At 41.9% G+C, this 15,659-nt stretch overlaps 1 protein-coding gene across 1 annotated transcript in view; it reads left to right on the top strand.

Moving 5' to 3' along the window:
- DNAH7 (dynein axonemal heavy chain 7) overlaps positions 1-15,659 on the top strand; it is a 519,305-nt gene that overhangs the window by 3,967 nt on the left and 499,679 nt on the right. Inside the window, exons 3-4 of the mRNA XM_089689972.1 lie at positions 1,360-1,465; positions 14,144-14,321. Coding sequence (XP_089546098.1) covers positions 1,360-1,465; positions 14,144-14,321 — 284 coding nt within the window. The remainder of the gene's footprint in view (positions 1-1,359; positions 1,466-14,143; positions 14,322-15,659) is intronic.

Here is a 15,659-nt window from a genome sequence, read left to right on the forward strand (position 1 = left end):
TTTTTTGTGGGTTAGAATAAAAAACGCAGATTGATTGTTTACCATAAAGAACCATTTCTATTATGTTTCTATAATAGGTTTGCCATATTATGTTTACCTCTTAGCATACAGGCAGTGTCTACCTTTCCTGTTGTTAGGGCAGGTTAGAACATGCAAGGGAGACACTAACTGGTTGTTAGGAAATAAAAATACTAAATATAAAAAGCCATTGATGAGTAAACAAGATGCCAAGAAAAAGCCAGCTCCTAATGTCAGCTAAAGCATAATTCACAATGACAGTCCTGCCTTTATATGTTTCTGCTTTCAGGGATAGTTCACATTCCACTGCGTTCAAAACTCACTGCAGTTGCATTCTGCAGTTGTGATGACACCCTGTTTGCCTGCACTGGATCACATGGTACAGTAGTACCATATGATCTGGTTCCTGTGAGTTCAATAAAGTAGTGTATGCGGTTCAAATGAATGGACTGAAATTGCATTGCACATGGATTGCATGTGAAGTGCACAGTACCCCACGTTCCTGTGCGATTCCTGATGTGAACTGGCCCTAAAGCCACTTTAGACGTATTTAGTGTTCTTTACATGCATTGACATCTGTTCTGCTATATTAAGCTCCACAAAACCAATGCTAAACAGATCATGAATGCACATTTTTTCTTGATTTGGTAAATGTATCTACCGGCTGAGCTTATAAACACTTCTGAATGTCTAGTGTACAAAGGTACAGTACATAGAAGACCACAGGATGCATTCAGATCCATTAAAAAATGTTCACTTTGCAGACCTGAATGCTAGATTTTGATGCTAGTGTGAACAAGGTCAAACCATTCTTTGTCATCATTGTTTATCATGGTTAATACATATGAGTAATCTATCTCTGGGACACTTAATTCATGTATTTGTCACAACAGCCTGATATAAAAGCATTGGTTGAAAAACCTTCATGTAAGGCTATGTTGAGGATGTAAGGCTATATTAACACTAACTCGTGATCAATTTATTTAAATGCAGGTGAAATTATCTGGGAAGTATTAAAAATGTTTTTGCTTCTCAGATCAATTTCTCCTGTGGCTAATATGTGGCAGCTGGGTATTAAAAAAAAGTATGCTTAAAATATGGAAGTTCTGGCGTTCTACATCCCTACACGTGAGTCTCGCTCGGTACAGTGTACAGCCACTGCATATTTCAGCCTGTCATAGATTTTGATTGGCTGGTGGTAGTGGGACTGAACACTGCATCTGTGCCTCCCAGGTGCCCACAAATGCCAGGATATGATGCTGGTGGGGCAAACCACCTGTGTGCATGAGGCCTTCTTTTCATCTAACAAATGGAAGACATTTTTTTTCGGTGTTCTTTTAGGTGAGTTCCAAGCCTGAGTGGAAGAAAAACCAGCCCTCATTTCTTCTAAAAGAAGAGAAAGACGATGAACTGCAAGAGGTCAATAACCCTTATGGCTTCACACCTGGTAATTGAAAGTATAATTTTCAAGTAATGTTTGTGACTTTGGTTTTATATGCATTTGTTTCATTTTTAAACAAATGTTAAATATTATGTATTTCAATTCTAAGTACTTGGGATAAAATGATTCTTTCAGTTTTTACTTAAAGAAGAAATCCAGGAAAAAAAATATTTAAAATCTGCTGGCATGCAAGGCACTAAATACAAGGTGGTGTTTGCTACCTCCTGAATCTTACTCTTTGTTTACAGTTTACTGGTTTACTGAGTGCTGATGGCATAGCTATCACTATACTCTGGCATTCCGATAGGAGAGATACAGTATGTCTCTTGTACATAGTAACCACGGGTTCACAGAATGCAAAGTGTTGGAGTGTGGAAGTGATAACTAAACTATTGGCGCTTGTTGAAACATTACATTGTGAAAAAAAAGAGATCTCAAGTAGGTGGCATACACCTTATTGCACTCACCTTCCTTTGAGGCAGCAGATTTCAAAAACATATTATTTTTCCCTGGAGTTGTTCCTTAATCACCTCCCCGCTATTCCAATTTTTTTCACTTTTCATACACGTTTAAAATCAGCTTTTTTGGCTTCAAAATTACTTGAAATCCCCAAAAGATTATATATTTTCCTACAGTAGAGGCCCTGTGAAACAAAAATATTGTAGTTGCCATTTGTTAGGTTACATGATATTTGCGTAACTGTTTATCAAGTGTAAATTTTCAGTAAAAAAATACACTAAAATGAATTTTAAAACACAATTTAATCCTCATCTTTATGTAGAAAATAAAAGTTGAGGTTGCATTGAATGAGTAGATGCCAAATATGTCAAGTCTCAAAACTGCATTCATGCACGAAACAACTAAGAATTGCGGTAGCCTAAGTTATTAATAATATTAATAATATTTAAATGGCTTTAAGCTCATCAGTTTAGAGTTCATCTTATAATGAAAATGTAAAAGTCAGCCATATCCAATAAAACAACAAAAAGCTGCACGCAATAGGTAAACATGTAAGGTACACCCCTTGAAAACATGGGCATAAGAATTGCTGCACTAAAATTAAATACATAAATCACTATATGAATTGAGTGCAAAAATAGTACTGTAGTGCCCATGCAAATTAAAATAAAAGTCCTTTAGCACAATAAATCCCAGCAAATAACTCTTGTGCATCCAGTGAGCATCCAGTGGGACCCAGTGGTTTAATTCAAACCTTCACCATCAATGTGACAAATACCAACTGTGTTAATCCTCCTCCTAATAGGTAAATTGCAGGCTTACTGCAACACAATGCTGTCTAAAGATAGAACAGCAATATGCACCTGTGATGTAATATCCTTCAGGACCTCTCTCTCTGTCCAACTTTGGTGTCCGTTTATGAACCAGCGGTAATAGATCACTGCTCAGTTCTCCAGCATTCTCGGAGAACACAGTTCTCCTGTGAATGCAGTTTATGAAGCAGTTCTCCGAACGAAGGGAGAACGGTCTCCAAACGCTGGTGTTATGATCCGCCAGATGGTGCTGCTGGCTGCCCACTTGACAGACCTACCCAAAGCGTGGAGTCTAAGTCCCGGTCTGTGCTTTCACCAGGGCCCCTGATGGTGGGGATGGACTTGAAACAGACCAGGACCAGGTCACGACCTCTGAGCAGGCCCACCAGTGGCAGGGGGAACCTCTGGGGATGTATTGGTACCGGTAGAGCCAGATGTGAGGAGGACGGCAGGGCCCAGCAGGATAGATTGCGAGCAGTGGTCCCGTGGGAGAGGCGTGGTACAGAATCCGCAGGCGGAGAATCGTCAGGTCACTCGCAGGGTCAGCAGGAGAAGTCAGTCCGTAGATAGGTTTAACAAGCCGGGGTCAGGATGGGAGAGAGCAGAGTAGTCAGGACAATCCGGGTCAAAATGCAGGAGAGAGTAGAGTAGTCAGGACAATCCGGGTCAAAATGCAGGAGAGAGTAGAGTAGTCAGGGTCAATCAGGATCAAAAACACAGGTACAGGATTCAGGAACTCAGAAGACCTTGCGGCAATCAGTGACAGTGCAGGGCATCTTTAAATATCGCGCCCTGCACTGTCATTGGCCGCCCAGGACGCGCCCCTGGGCTGTCATTGGCCGCCCGAGGCGCGCCCCCTGCTCCCACTGCGCATGCGCGGCGTCCTGTCATCCGAGACTCGCCGGGACCTAGTGCTTGTATCCCGGCGTGAGCCGTTGCCAGCGCGCATGTGCCGGCCGACAGGACGCCGCGATCCCTGACAGCTGGAGAATGGTCTACAAACTCTGGAAAACGGCTGATTTTACTATAATCTCGTAAGATTACAGTAAAAGATCAGTTTACTAAGCAGAGGTAAATTATCTCTGCTTAGTTTGCGGTCCCTCTGATTCTCCAGCTCTGGGCTGGAGAATCTGGAGGGAGAACACAGATCTCCAGTGAAGGGCTGACATGATCTCCTGAGTGTCATAAACTGTGAATGACCAGAGAATAGCTGAGATCCGTTGAATCGCAGCTATTCTCTGTGTCATAAACGGACACCTATGTCAGAAATGAAAACTGTACTTCTCCATTTCACTAGGGGTCAGTATCAGCATTTCAACTCCATAAGGAACCACCAAATGCAAAAAAGGTACTCATAGTGTAGTATTTAATGGTGATCCAAATAACATCAACAAAAAAATATCAATGAAAGCCAGTTCCAAATGCTGTTCATTACACTTATGTAGGTGGCCACCAGACCAAAATGGAATGGTTGCAGGACTTTTCGCAATTTCTACTATTCTTAATGTCGTTTTGCGCGACTGCATGCATTTTTGTGCATATGTGTGCCTGGGTTGATGGGTTGCTTTTAATTTTTTTTTTTTTTAAATCGCTATTGAAAACAGTGTTGAATTCCCTTTGCAATAGTTTGTATCCCTGTACCCCGCAAGGGCGCTACAAAGGTGCCACTCTCTTGTAGTGGAGTTTACTATTTGTTCATTCCTCTCTATGGAGAACCTATTAGAAGACTATGATTCTTAACTATAATAAGACTTTTAATGGGCCAAAAAGTAAGCGATAATGTTAATTTATTGCTATCTGTAAATGGAGAATTGTCAAGCTATGCCACTTGCTGACTAGCGACGTACCCCTACATCGCCAGACTTCAGGTTGTTATACCGAGGTGGTGCCTGCAGCGGCAGGCATCCTCCCATTACCATTTTTGTAGAGCCGAAGATCGACTCTGTTGTAAAGGCAATCCTAGCAGCTAACTGCTGAATCGCTTTTACAAGCAGTGGGAGGACGCGGCCTCCCCTCCCGCCACCTTCCGCTCCTTTAATGGGCTGTGCCATAAACGATGACTTGACATCACTTCCAGTTTACTTAGAAACAATCAGCGCCATTTAAAAAATAAATAAAAGCATTCAATCACACTGATCTTGATGTAATCGAATGCTTTTAAGGGCAAGGTGGGTAGCAGGGCGCGTCGGTGGACGATCCTATGGAAGTATGACAGCTGATGATGGATGGTGTGTAGGGAAACCGGTACTGAGCAGCACTTCTAAAGAGTGGAGACAAACTGTGCAGAAGAAGGTGAAACAGGAAGGCGCTCCTAAGTGCAGTATTCCAGGTCAACTTTAATAAAAAGCAGTTAAAAACACTTACAATGTAGTAGTAAAAACATGTTCTAATGTCATCCGTCAGTAGCAGGGCTCTGTCCTCTAAGCGATGGAGCCGCTGTGCCAGCCAGCAGCTGCAGGGGGAGCTTGAGGAGAGGTGTTAAAGATGGCCGTCGCTCTGTTCGAACCGCTGGAGCGCATGCTGCACGCTGTCCAAGGACCGGAAGTGGCGTGAGCATGGAGTGATGATGCGTTTTGGAGCATGAGCATAGCTCCTTCTTCAAGACTGCTCCAGCAGTCCAAACAGAGCGGCGGCCATCTTTAACACCTCTCATCAAGCTCCCCCTGCAGCTGCTGGCTGGCAATCACATTAGAGCCTGCTTTTACTACTATTTTGTAAGTGTTTTTAAACGCTGTTTATTAAAGTTGACCTGGAATACTGCACTTAGAAGCACCTTCCTGTTTCACCTTCTAATGCTGTTAAGGGCAGAGGAGGGATTTGGGGTATTATTGACCCCAGAACTCCCCATAAAGAATACCTATCACATGCCCATTGCTGTCACAAAGGATGTTTACATTACTTGTGACAGCAATAAAAGTGATAAAGAAAAAAAATTGAAGTGCCCCTATATCCCTGTGCCTGTGCAAAAAGACGAACACGTACATCAGTCAAGCAGCAATTGTCCCACACATGTGAGTTATCAGCGCAAATGCCAGATCATGGGCAGTAATTCTTATACCAGACATCCTCTATAAATCTAAAGTGGTAAACTGCAAGAGCCTTTAAAATGTTGCGTATGGATAGTATGATAATGTTTGCCCTGAGGAAGTCATGTGATTTGTGACGTAACGCATAGGCTGGAAGAGTGGTGACATCGTTTTTGGTACAGACGGCAGCTGCCATCTTGGTACACCCTAGTGCTGTACACCTTTTCTGCCATTGCAGTTTTTCCATGCCTGTATGGGTCTGTGGACCCGTTTTTTTACATGTGAGTAGTAATTTTGCTGTTTTTATCTATTAAACGGTTTACTTACTACACTATGGCAGTATTTTTGTTTTGATTTCCATGAGTGGACTATTAGAGAGGAGAGAGCTTTGGCCTTTTCCATGTACTGTTTACTGCTGATACATTGATGAGTGTCTACCCTTGCCACTTTAGAGGATTACTCTGATCATTTCCGAAGGGGTATCATCAGATGAGTGCTCCCTTTTTTTTAGCCCTATTACCCCTTGCGGTTTGCAACTTGGATGTGAGCGCGCATGCTTGGCTGTGTGTTTTTTGTGGTCACTGGATGTTCCACAGCTTCTTCTGATACAAAGATTCACTGGGACTGTGCACTTTATTTATTCATATTAATTTATGCAATAATGTTTTTCATTTGATTTATTGATTCATTGTTATTTATTTATTTATCCATACTATCACTCTGTTCACATTGGGTGTTTTTTGTTTTTTGAGTGATTCATTTTTATCAGTTTTTTATCATTGTTATATTTATATTTTCTACTTTTGGAATATGATCAGTTTTCATGATTAAGTTATTAATTTTTGTATCCTCCTATTTATTCACTATTTTCTGGTTTACTCAATTCATCACCAGTTTTTTACAATTTATTTATATTTTATTTGCACCTATTTCACCTTGATTTATTAATATTTAGGAGTCTATGTGATTGGGTAGCGCAGCATAATTTTTTAAATTCCACATTCATGTTTACATCGTCTGGCACCGTTGGTTAAGGTGTGACATGTTTGGTATCTATTTACTTGGCATAACATCATCCTTTCTATTTTAACAAAATTTGGGTTATGTATTGTATTTTTTTGCATTAAAATTACAAAACAAGTGTATTTTTCCAAAAAACTGTGTTTGAAAAACCACTGTGCAAATACTGTGTGACATAAAAAATTGCTGCACCCACCAATTTATTCTCTAGTGCCTCTGCTTTCAAAAATATATAATGTTTGAGGGTTCTAAGATATTTTCTAGCAAAAAATACTGATTGTTACATGTAAACGAAAAGTGCCAGAAAAGGCTTGGTCTTCAAGTGGTTACATCTAAAAAATGAGAGTTCCTTAACCACCTGCCAACTGCCCGTCTGCCCGCACTGTACTGCAGGTGAGCGGCTGCTGTAGGCAAATCGACGTACTGGTACATCGTCATCTGTTTCTGAGTTTAGAATGCAAGTGTACTATCCAAACGCACACGTTCCTGCGTTAAAAATGGCTGTGTGTATAAGTGGGTGCTGCAGCGACTGTTGGCTGGAACTGAACAGAATCAGCAAGGGACCCAATATGGGTCCAAAAGTTTTAATGAACGATTACATACAGTCAGGTCCAAAAATATTGGGACATCGACACAATTATAACATTTTTGGCTCTATACACCACCACAATGGATTTTAAATGAAACCAACAAGATGTGCTTTAACTGCAGACTGTCAGCTTTAATTTGAGGGTATTTACATCCAAATCAGGTGAACGGTGTAGGAATTACAACAGTTTGCATATGTGCCTCCCACTTGTTAAGGGACCAAAAGTAATGGGACAGAATAATAATCATAAATCAAACTTTCGCTTTTTAATACTTGGTTGCAAATTCTTTCCCTGGTGAAGAAAACACCCTTCACAACAGTTGGCCAGATCAAGAACACTCTCCAGGAGGTAGGTGTATGTGTGTCAAAGTCAACAATCAAGAGAAGACTTCACCAGAGTGAATACAGAGGGTTCACCACAAGATGTAAACCATTGGTGAGCCTCAAAAACAGGAAGGCCAGATTAGAGTTTGCCAAACGACATCTAAAAAAGCCTTCACAGTTCTGGAACAACATCCTATGGACAAATGAGACCAAAATCAACTTGTACCAGAGTGATGGGAAGAGAAGAGTATGGAGAAGGAAAGGAACTGCTCATGATCCTAAGCATACCACCTCATCAGTGAAGCATGGTGGTGGTAGTGTCATGGCGTGGGCATGTATGGCTGCCAATGGAACTGGTTCTCTTGTATTTATTGATGATGTGACTGCTGACAAAAGCAGCAGGATGAATTCTGAAGTGTTTTGGGCAACATTATCTGCTCGTATTCAGCCAAATGCTTCAGAACTCAATGCCCCAAGAACAAGCAGGAACTGAAGAGAGTTGCAGTAGAGGCCTGGCAGAGCATCTCCAGGGATGAAACCCAGCGTCTGGTGATGTCTATGCGTTCCAGACTTCAGGCTGTAATTGACTGCAAAGGATTTGCAACCAAGTATTAAAAAGTGAAAGTTTGATTTATGATTATTATTCTGTCCCATTACTTTTGGTCCTTTAACAAGTGGGAGGCACATATGCAAACTGTTGTAATTCCTATACCGTTCACCTGATTTGGATGTAATAACCCTCAAATTAAAGCTGACAGTCTGCAGTTAAAGCACATCTTGTTCATTTCATTTCAAATCCATTGTGGTGGTGTATAGAGCCAAAAATGTTAGAATTGTGTTGATGTCCCAATATTTATGGACCTGACTGTAGTTACAGCAAGACAACGTTTCGGAGTCTCGCAGGACCCCTTCATCAGGCATGTGACAAATTGTGACAGAAACTGGAGAACTATTTAAGAAAACCATCCACCAATAAGAGTGAAGTGAAATAAGCTTGGCCCCGCCCCATGATGTCATGTTCCCTCCAAAAATGCATTCAAATCAATGTAAACAGAAACATTACAAACTGCGAAAATAAATAAAACAATAATCAGATGTGCATAAAGTGCATTCCCGGGGATATAAACATTGTGATCACATGTGAATCATGGTACTCCCTGGATTGTAATAAAGTGTCAGCTGAAAGCAGCGCTGGATTCTGGGTTTAGGACACACGTCCCCCCCCAACTGACACCCGCTGTGATTGCTCACAGCAGGAGCCTGTCAGCAAGTCCCAGCCAAAGATTCACGGCCGGGACCTGCTGATCGGCTGTGTGCAATCACAGCCCCGAGCTCTGCACAGCAAGGAGGATTCCCCTATCTACTTCAAATGTGTAGTTGGGGAAATTGGTTCAGGTTTTTTAATTATGTATGCACAGCTTTAGGCTGGCCATACATTATACCATTTTCTTGAGATTTTTTCTTTAGATTTACCAAAAACCATATAGTATGAGGTCAAACCTAACAACACTTTCAGTTGTATCCAATCAGGCAGGCCCTTGCACTATACAGTTGAAGGTAAATCTAAAGGAAATTAGGCAGAAAATTGTAAGAAAATTGAATAATGTATGGCCAGTCTTAGTCATTGCACCTAATGCCGGGAATTTCTTGGGCAGTAAGGCTGGCCATACATTAAACAATTTTCTGGAGATTTGTGGTTTAGATTTACCAAAAACCATATAATATGAGGTCAAACCTAAATATCTTTTTCAATTGTATTCAATTAGGCAGGATCTTATACTACATAGTGAAAGGTAAATCTAAAGGAAATTGGGCAGAAATTGGACAGAAAATTGTATAGTGTATGGCCAGCCTAACACTCTCTTAGCTTTTGAAACAATGGAGTTGGTTTTCTGAAGGAGTAGACTATCTTTCATATTGCAAAATGTACATTCACTTAGCTCAGAAGATAAGGTAAAGCCATGTTTACTTTGAATATTCAATCACGTTCAAGGAAATAAAACAACAGAATTTTGCTTGCAAGACTGGATAAATAAAATGAACACATTGTCACCTCATTCACTAAGCTAATTTAAGAGAGCGATCCTGCCAATATAAAAAAAAGTAAACTGTGACCACCTTTAGGCCAAGTCAGTTATTGTTGGGAGGAGAGGAGTTGACTAGATGTGGAGACTGCTCCAAGTTATTATTGTTGCCCATTGATTAGCCAGCTTTAGCCTCCTACTTGCTGCTCTCTGTTCCTCTTTTTCCATAAACTTGTAGGTGTGATTATACAATTCATCAAATATGGACTAAAAGAAAATATGGATTGTAGTTGTGATGCCACAAGAAACAACTGGCAGGCATTCTCCCAGCGTTCCTTGTTACCTTAAATCTGTTCAGTGCTGGAACTGAACTGGAATTAAAAACAAACATTTTGTTCATTTACATCTATGTGTGTTATTTTCACCCTAATGCATGATGAACTGGTTGTGTGAATGTAGTGAGCGCCTCTGAATGCAGGCAGTGTGTTCAGGGGTCACTCACACATTAGGAGGATGTCCTAATAGACTTCAGTGGGCTGCCCACATGCAGCACTGGGAAGTTACAGGCATTACAAAAAAATGGCTCGTTCACAATAAGAAGGAATCATCACATATGTGAATGAAGCGTTATTGTCCCACAAGGCAACGTGTTTTGTGAATGGAGTAGAAGTGAATAGATGACAGGATTCCACTGCTGATTCACAGAACACGTTGCATTCTGGGGCAAAAATGTTTACACAGTTACATAGTTAGTCTGGCTGAAAAAAGACAAAAGTCCATCCAGTTCAACCATAAAAAATTATAATCCTACACCAACAGTTGATCCAGAAGAAGGCAAAAAAAAACAGCAAAGCATGATCCAATTTGCTCCTGCAGGGGAAAAAAATCCCTCCTGATCCCCTGAGAGGCAATCGGTTATTCCCTGGATCAACTTTACCTATAAACGTTAGTTTCCAGTTATATTCTGTGTATCCAAAAAAAAAAAGAATCCAGGACTTTTTATAAAGCAATCCACTGAGCTGGCCAGAACCAACTCTTGAGGGAGTCTATTCCACATTTTCACAGCTCTTACTATGAAGAACCATTTCTGTATTTAGATTACTTTTCTTTTCCTCCAGACATAAAGAGTGACCCCTTGTCCTCTGTGATAATCTCAAGATTAATAACTCTACACCAGCGGCGGACTGACAACTCATGGGGCCCCTGGCAATAGGGGATCATGGGCCCTCTGTGTCCTTGCCCAAACTCAAAAAAGCCTATGAAAAAAGTACCAGGGGCATCTCATGGGGCCCCCTACTGACCCCGGGCCCTCGGGCAGTGCCCGAGTTTCCAAATGGTCAGTCCACCCCTGCTCTACACCAAGTTCACTATATGAACCACTGATGTATTTATACATGTTGATCATATCCCCCCTTAATCTTCTCTTCTCAAGAGAGAATAAATTCAACTCCTCTAATCTTTCCCCATAGCTGAGCTCCGCCATGCCTCTTATCAGTTTGGTTGCACTTCTCTGTACTTTCTCCAGTTCCCCAATGTTCTTTTTGTGAATTGGTGCCCAAAACTGAACTGCATGTTCCAGATGGGGTGTACTAATGATTTGTACAGGGGTACAAATAAAAGAGAGAATTTTGCTCGCTTTAGAAACCGCAGCTTGGCATTGCATGCGATTATGAAGCTTGTGATCTACCAGAACCCCCAGATCCTTCTCCACCATTGATTCCCCCAGTTGTACTCCCCCTAGTATGTATGATGCATGCATATTCTTGGCCCAAAGTGCATAACCTTACATTTATCAACATTAAACCTCATTTGCCACATAATTGCCCAATTAAACAGCGCATTGAGGTCGGCTTGTAAATTGAAGATATCCTGTAAGGACGTTATTCTATGGCACAGCTTGGTGACATCTGCAAAGACTGAATCCCAGACCCTATATTGTTTATAAATATATTAACCTCCCTGGCGGCATTCCCGAGTGTAGCTCGGGGCAAAGATTCAGTACCACAAGTTTCAGGTCAAAAGCGGTTTTAGTCCAGCTAGAAAACAGTGATAGTGAATTAGAGTCACTTGCAGACTTGAGCGATAGTGATTCATGGGAAATTCATCATCAGACACTGAAAACGATTTTGTGACTTTGCTCAGTGATGTGCGAACTTGGCGCTATATTTCAAGTTTCAGTGTTTTTGGTTTGATTATATTATTGAATTAAATTTATTATTATTATATTATTATTTTTTATGATTATTTATTAAATTATAATTTGTGATTTCGTGTTTCAAATTTTAACATACCCGGGAATTTTACTAGACTCTTGTTCGGACAGATTTCAGTGAGTTATTCCTAAAAATTACAGGCCTACAATAAAAAAAATACATATTTCCATGCAAAAAAATGTACCGCTTTGAGCACAGAAATATGGACATAATCAGACCGCTAGGGAGGTTAAAAAGTAAGGGTCCCAACACTGAACCTTGGGGTACACCACTGATGACCCCAGACCATTCAGAGAATGCATCATTAACCACTACTCTCTGAATACGATCTTTTAGGCAGTTTTCTATCCATTTACATATAGATTTTTCCAAGCCTGTAGACTTTACCTTACACATTAGCCATGTGTGGGGAACTGTGTCAAACGCTTTTGCAAAATCCAAGTATACCACATCCACTGCCACCCCTCTGTCCAAGGTTTTGCTCACCTCCTCATAAAAAGAAATCAGATTTATTTGACAACTTCAATCTTTCATGAATCCATGCTGTCTGTGAATGGTGGAGAGGGCAGGAAGGTGCAGGCGAGTGGTGCATCATTTACTGAAGACACTGTGAGGATGATTTACTGAAATTGAAGAGTGCAAAATCAGCTTCCATTTTTTTTTTTCAAAGCTTAATTGAATAAGCTGAAGTTAGAAGCTGACTGGCCACCATGCACAGCTGCACCCGGTTTTGCACTCTCCATTTTTAGGGCTCGTTCACACTTGACTGTTTTACCAACTCTTGCCAAATGCCCCTATAGCGTTTAACAAGCGTTGGTCCGGTGTTTGCGGAGCGTTTTTTAACGCCGCATGCGCGGTTCAGCGGCGTTTGCTAGGCGTTTGCCGAGCGTTAAAAACGCCCTACAAATATAATGAAGTTTGAATAGTGTTACCGCTCCGCAAACGCCCTGCAACCACATCGCAACCACACCATAGACTAGAATAGGAGGCTTCAATGCCTCCTAAATCGACCAGAGGCGTCCGTTTTGCCGCAACACAACACTAATGCTCCGTTAGAACAGCACCATGTGCTGCAATGTGCAGAATTGTCCGAGGCATTTGGGAAGCGGTAAAAATGCTTCCCAAACGCCTTTCTGTCGCCTGCACACAACGCTAGTGTGAACATAGCCTTAGTAATCAACCCCTATGTAAAATAAAATTATGGGAAAATCCAAAATGTTATGGTTGTCACTGGAACAGGAGGTGACAGGGGATTCCCCCAATGTTTACAACAGTATTAAACCCTTAGCATTTTTTTAACCTAAGACATTAAGCCAATAAAATCAACTTTCCCCGTAAACTATTTGTTAAAATTCTTACTCCAGCACTTGCAGTTTACAACTTTCACTGCTGTTGGCTTCTTCTTCCTCAGTGCTGCTTCCCTGGACTTTTGGTTTTCTGGTGTCCAGTCAGTTTGTGAGCTTGAGGAATGTAGGAGGGAGATGCAGGGGAGTGCCTTGCCATTCTAGGCTATGGACTGTACATTTCAATTAAAGCACATGGTGCGGGGAGACACAACCCTAGTGCTTGCATGCAAGGATGGCGCCATTAGACACTGCATGAAAAAGTAGACACCCTGAAACAGGAAACCTGGGACAGCAGTTATGGCACCACCTCAAACTGGAACATAGGCAAGGATTAAAAGATAAAGAAGCTCCATTCTTAGTAAGTTATAATTCAACTGCTGAAAGTCCTTAAAACTCTGAGGGCTTAATATCACCTTAAACCTTTCCTGCCTGCCCCAACATCTCTTTAAAATGTTCTGAATGCCCGGGGAGTGGGAAGGATTGATGATCATGTGACCAATGTGATTGGGTGACACAGTGGTCACATGATTGGAAGCTGTTCCCACAGGCTACCTATCATTAGTGGAGGCTGGAAGCTCTCGACACAGAAACATGCCCCCCCCCAGCATTAAAGCCCACCCTATTGCCACCGCACATATTTGTTACACGGGCAACAACAGGTTCAGGGGAAATTGTCTCCCTCTAGGAGAAGAAATGAGGGGAAATCTTCCAATACACATAGCAACATATCAAAAACAGGAATTGTAACCATGCCACACCTTATCCAAAACTTAAAAGATGTTTGGTTTTAGTTTCCTTTAACTGTATCACAACTATGCATTTTTTAAATCGTTATCTGGATAACAATTTTGTGGGATTTTTGTTTTTTTAGAATTCTCTGCAATGCCAAATCACAAGAGAAGCAAACTCATGCGTGCGAGTTTCCCAATGTATGAACAATCAAAAGGTGGTAATCTGTCAGCCAGACTTTCACAAAATACACAAAATAGTTATTCCCACCCAAAGAAACAGCGAGAAAATTTCAGAAGTGCCCTTGTTGATATCATCAAGTAAGTTTCTTAATTCACCTTTTCTGTTTACCTGTTATACCATTTTATATGCTAAAGCAATTTGATCACCTTAGATCACAGGTGGCAAAGACAATTCCTACATTTCGGATCCAGCCCTCCAGGTCTTTTCAATCTGCCCATGTGGCATCTGCCGGCCGCCACCACCTATTCTCATCATCTGCTTTCCACTGTCATGGAACAGGTCTCTTTGACAACAGGAGTAAACACTTCCTGCTCTTTCCTCTTCAGTCTCCCCAGCAGCACCGGCTCTGTGTGTAGCTGGACTCATTCACAGTCGGTCCGGCATAGCCTGTCAGTGGCGGAGGTATCTGACGGCTTTTGTGGCTGTGTGTTCTTCTAATCCAGTGGCTGAATCTTGAGCACGGGCCTTTTTGCTGCACTCAGTAGTGGCCATGAAGACAGGCATTCTTGTAAATGCCATCTTACACCTTACATAAGGTAGGAGAGAGTACAGATGTGTGGTTTGCTTGGGGGGTGAGGACCTTGGAGGAAGATGTGTGAAGCGGTGGGGGGATGGAGACAAAGTGGTGGGTGTAGAGGTCAGAACCCAGGAGGAGGGGTGGAATATCACACCCCTGAACCCTACACCCTGTACGTAGCACATTCTTGAACCCTGCACTCTGTACGTAGTGCACTCCTGAACCTGAACTATGTACATTGCACATTCTTGAACCCTGCACTCTACACTTCTAAACCCTGCACTCTGTATATAGCACATTCTTGAACCCTGCACTCTGTACATAGCTCACTCCTAAACCCTACACTCTGTATATAGCGCACTCCTGAACGTTGCACTCTTTTGTAGAGCATTCTTGAACCATGCACTCTGTACATAGCACACTCCTGAACACTGCACTCTGTATGTAGTGCACTCCTAAAACCTGCACTCTGTACATAGCGCACTCCTAAACTCTGTACTCTCTACGTAGCTCACTCCTAAACCCTGCACTCTGTACATAACACACTCCTGAACCTTGCACTCTGTACGTAGCGTGACTGTCAAGGTCCTACCTTTTCTCAGGGCTTGTGCTGCTCCATGTGCTGGCATCCATCTTAGGTGTCTGCAAAGCGTTGTGGGATCCTTTATGCTTTTAGCCCTCTGCGGCTCCTCCCAGGAGGTGGCGGCTTATCACATTTAAGTCTGCTGTTTGTAGCTGTCCATTGCATTCGTGTCCTGTCTGTTGCACAGCAGCAAGCTCCTTTTCAGTTCACTCATTGCTCTCCTGGATACCGACTCGGCTTTGGCAAAGACTCCTCCTGGCTTCTAACTCCGGCTCTGGCGACCATTCTTCCTGGCTTCTGACCCCGGCTCTGGTG

The sequence above is a fragment of the Staurois parvus genome, unplaced genomic scaffold, assembly GCF_062004578.1.
Source record: "Staurois parvus isolate SC_StPar_1 unplaced genomic scaffold, SC_StPar_1.0 ptg000506l, whole genome shotgun sequence".
Taxonomy (NCBI): Eukaryota; Metazoa; Chordata; class Amphibia; order Anura; family Ranidae; genus Staurois; species Staurois parvus.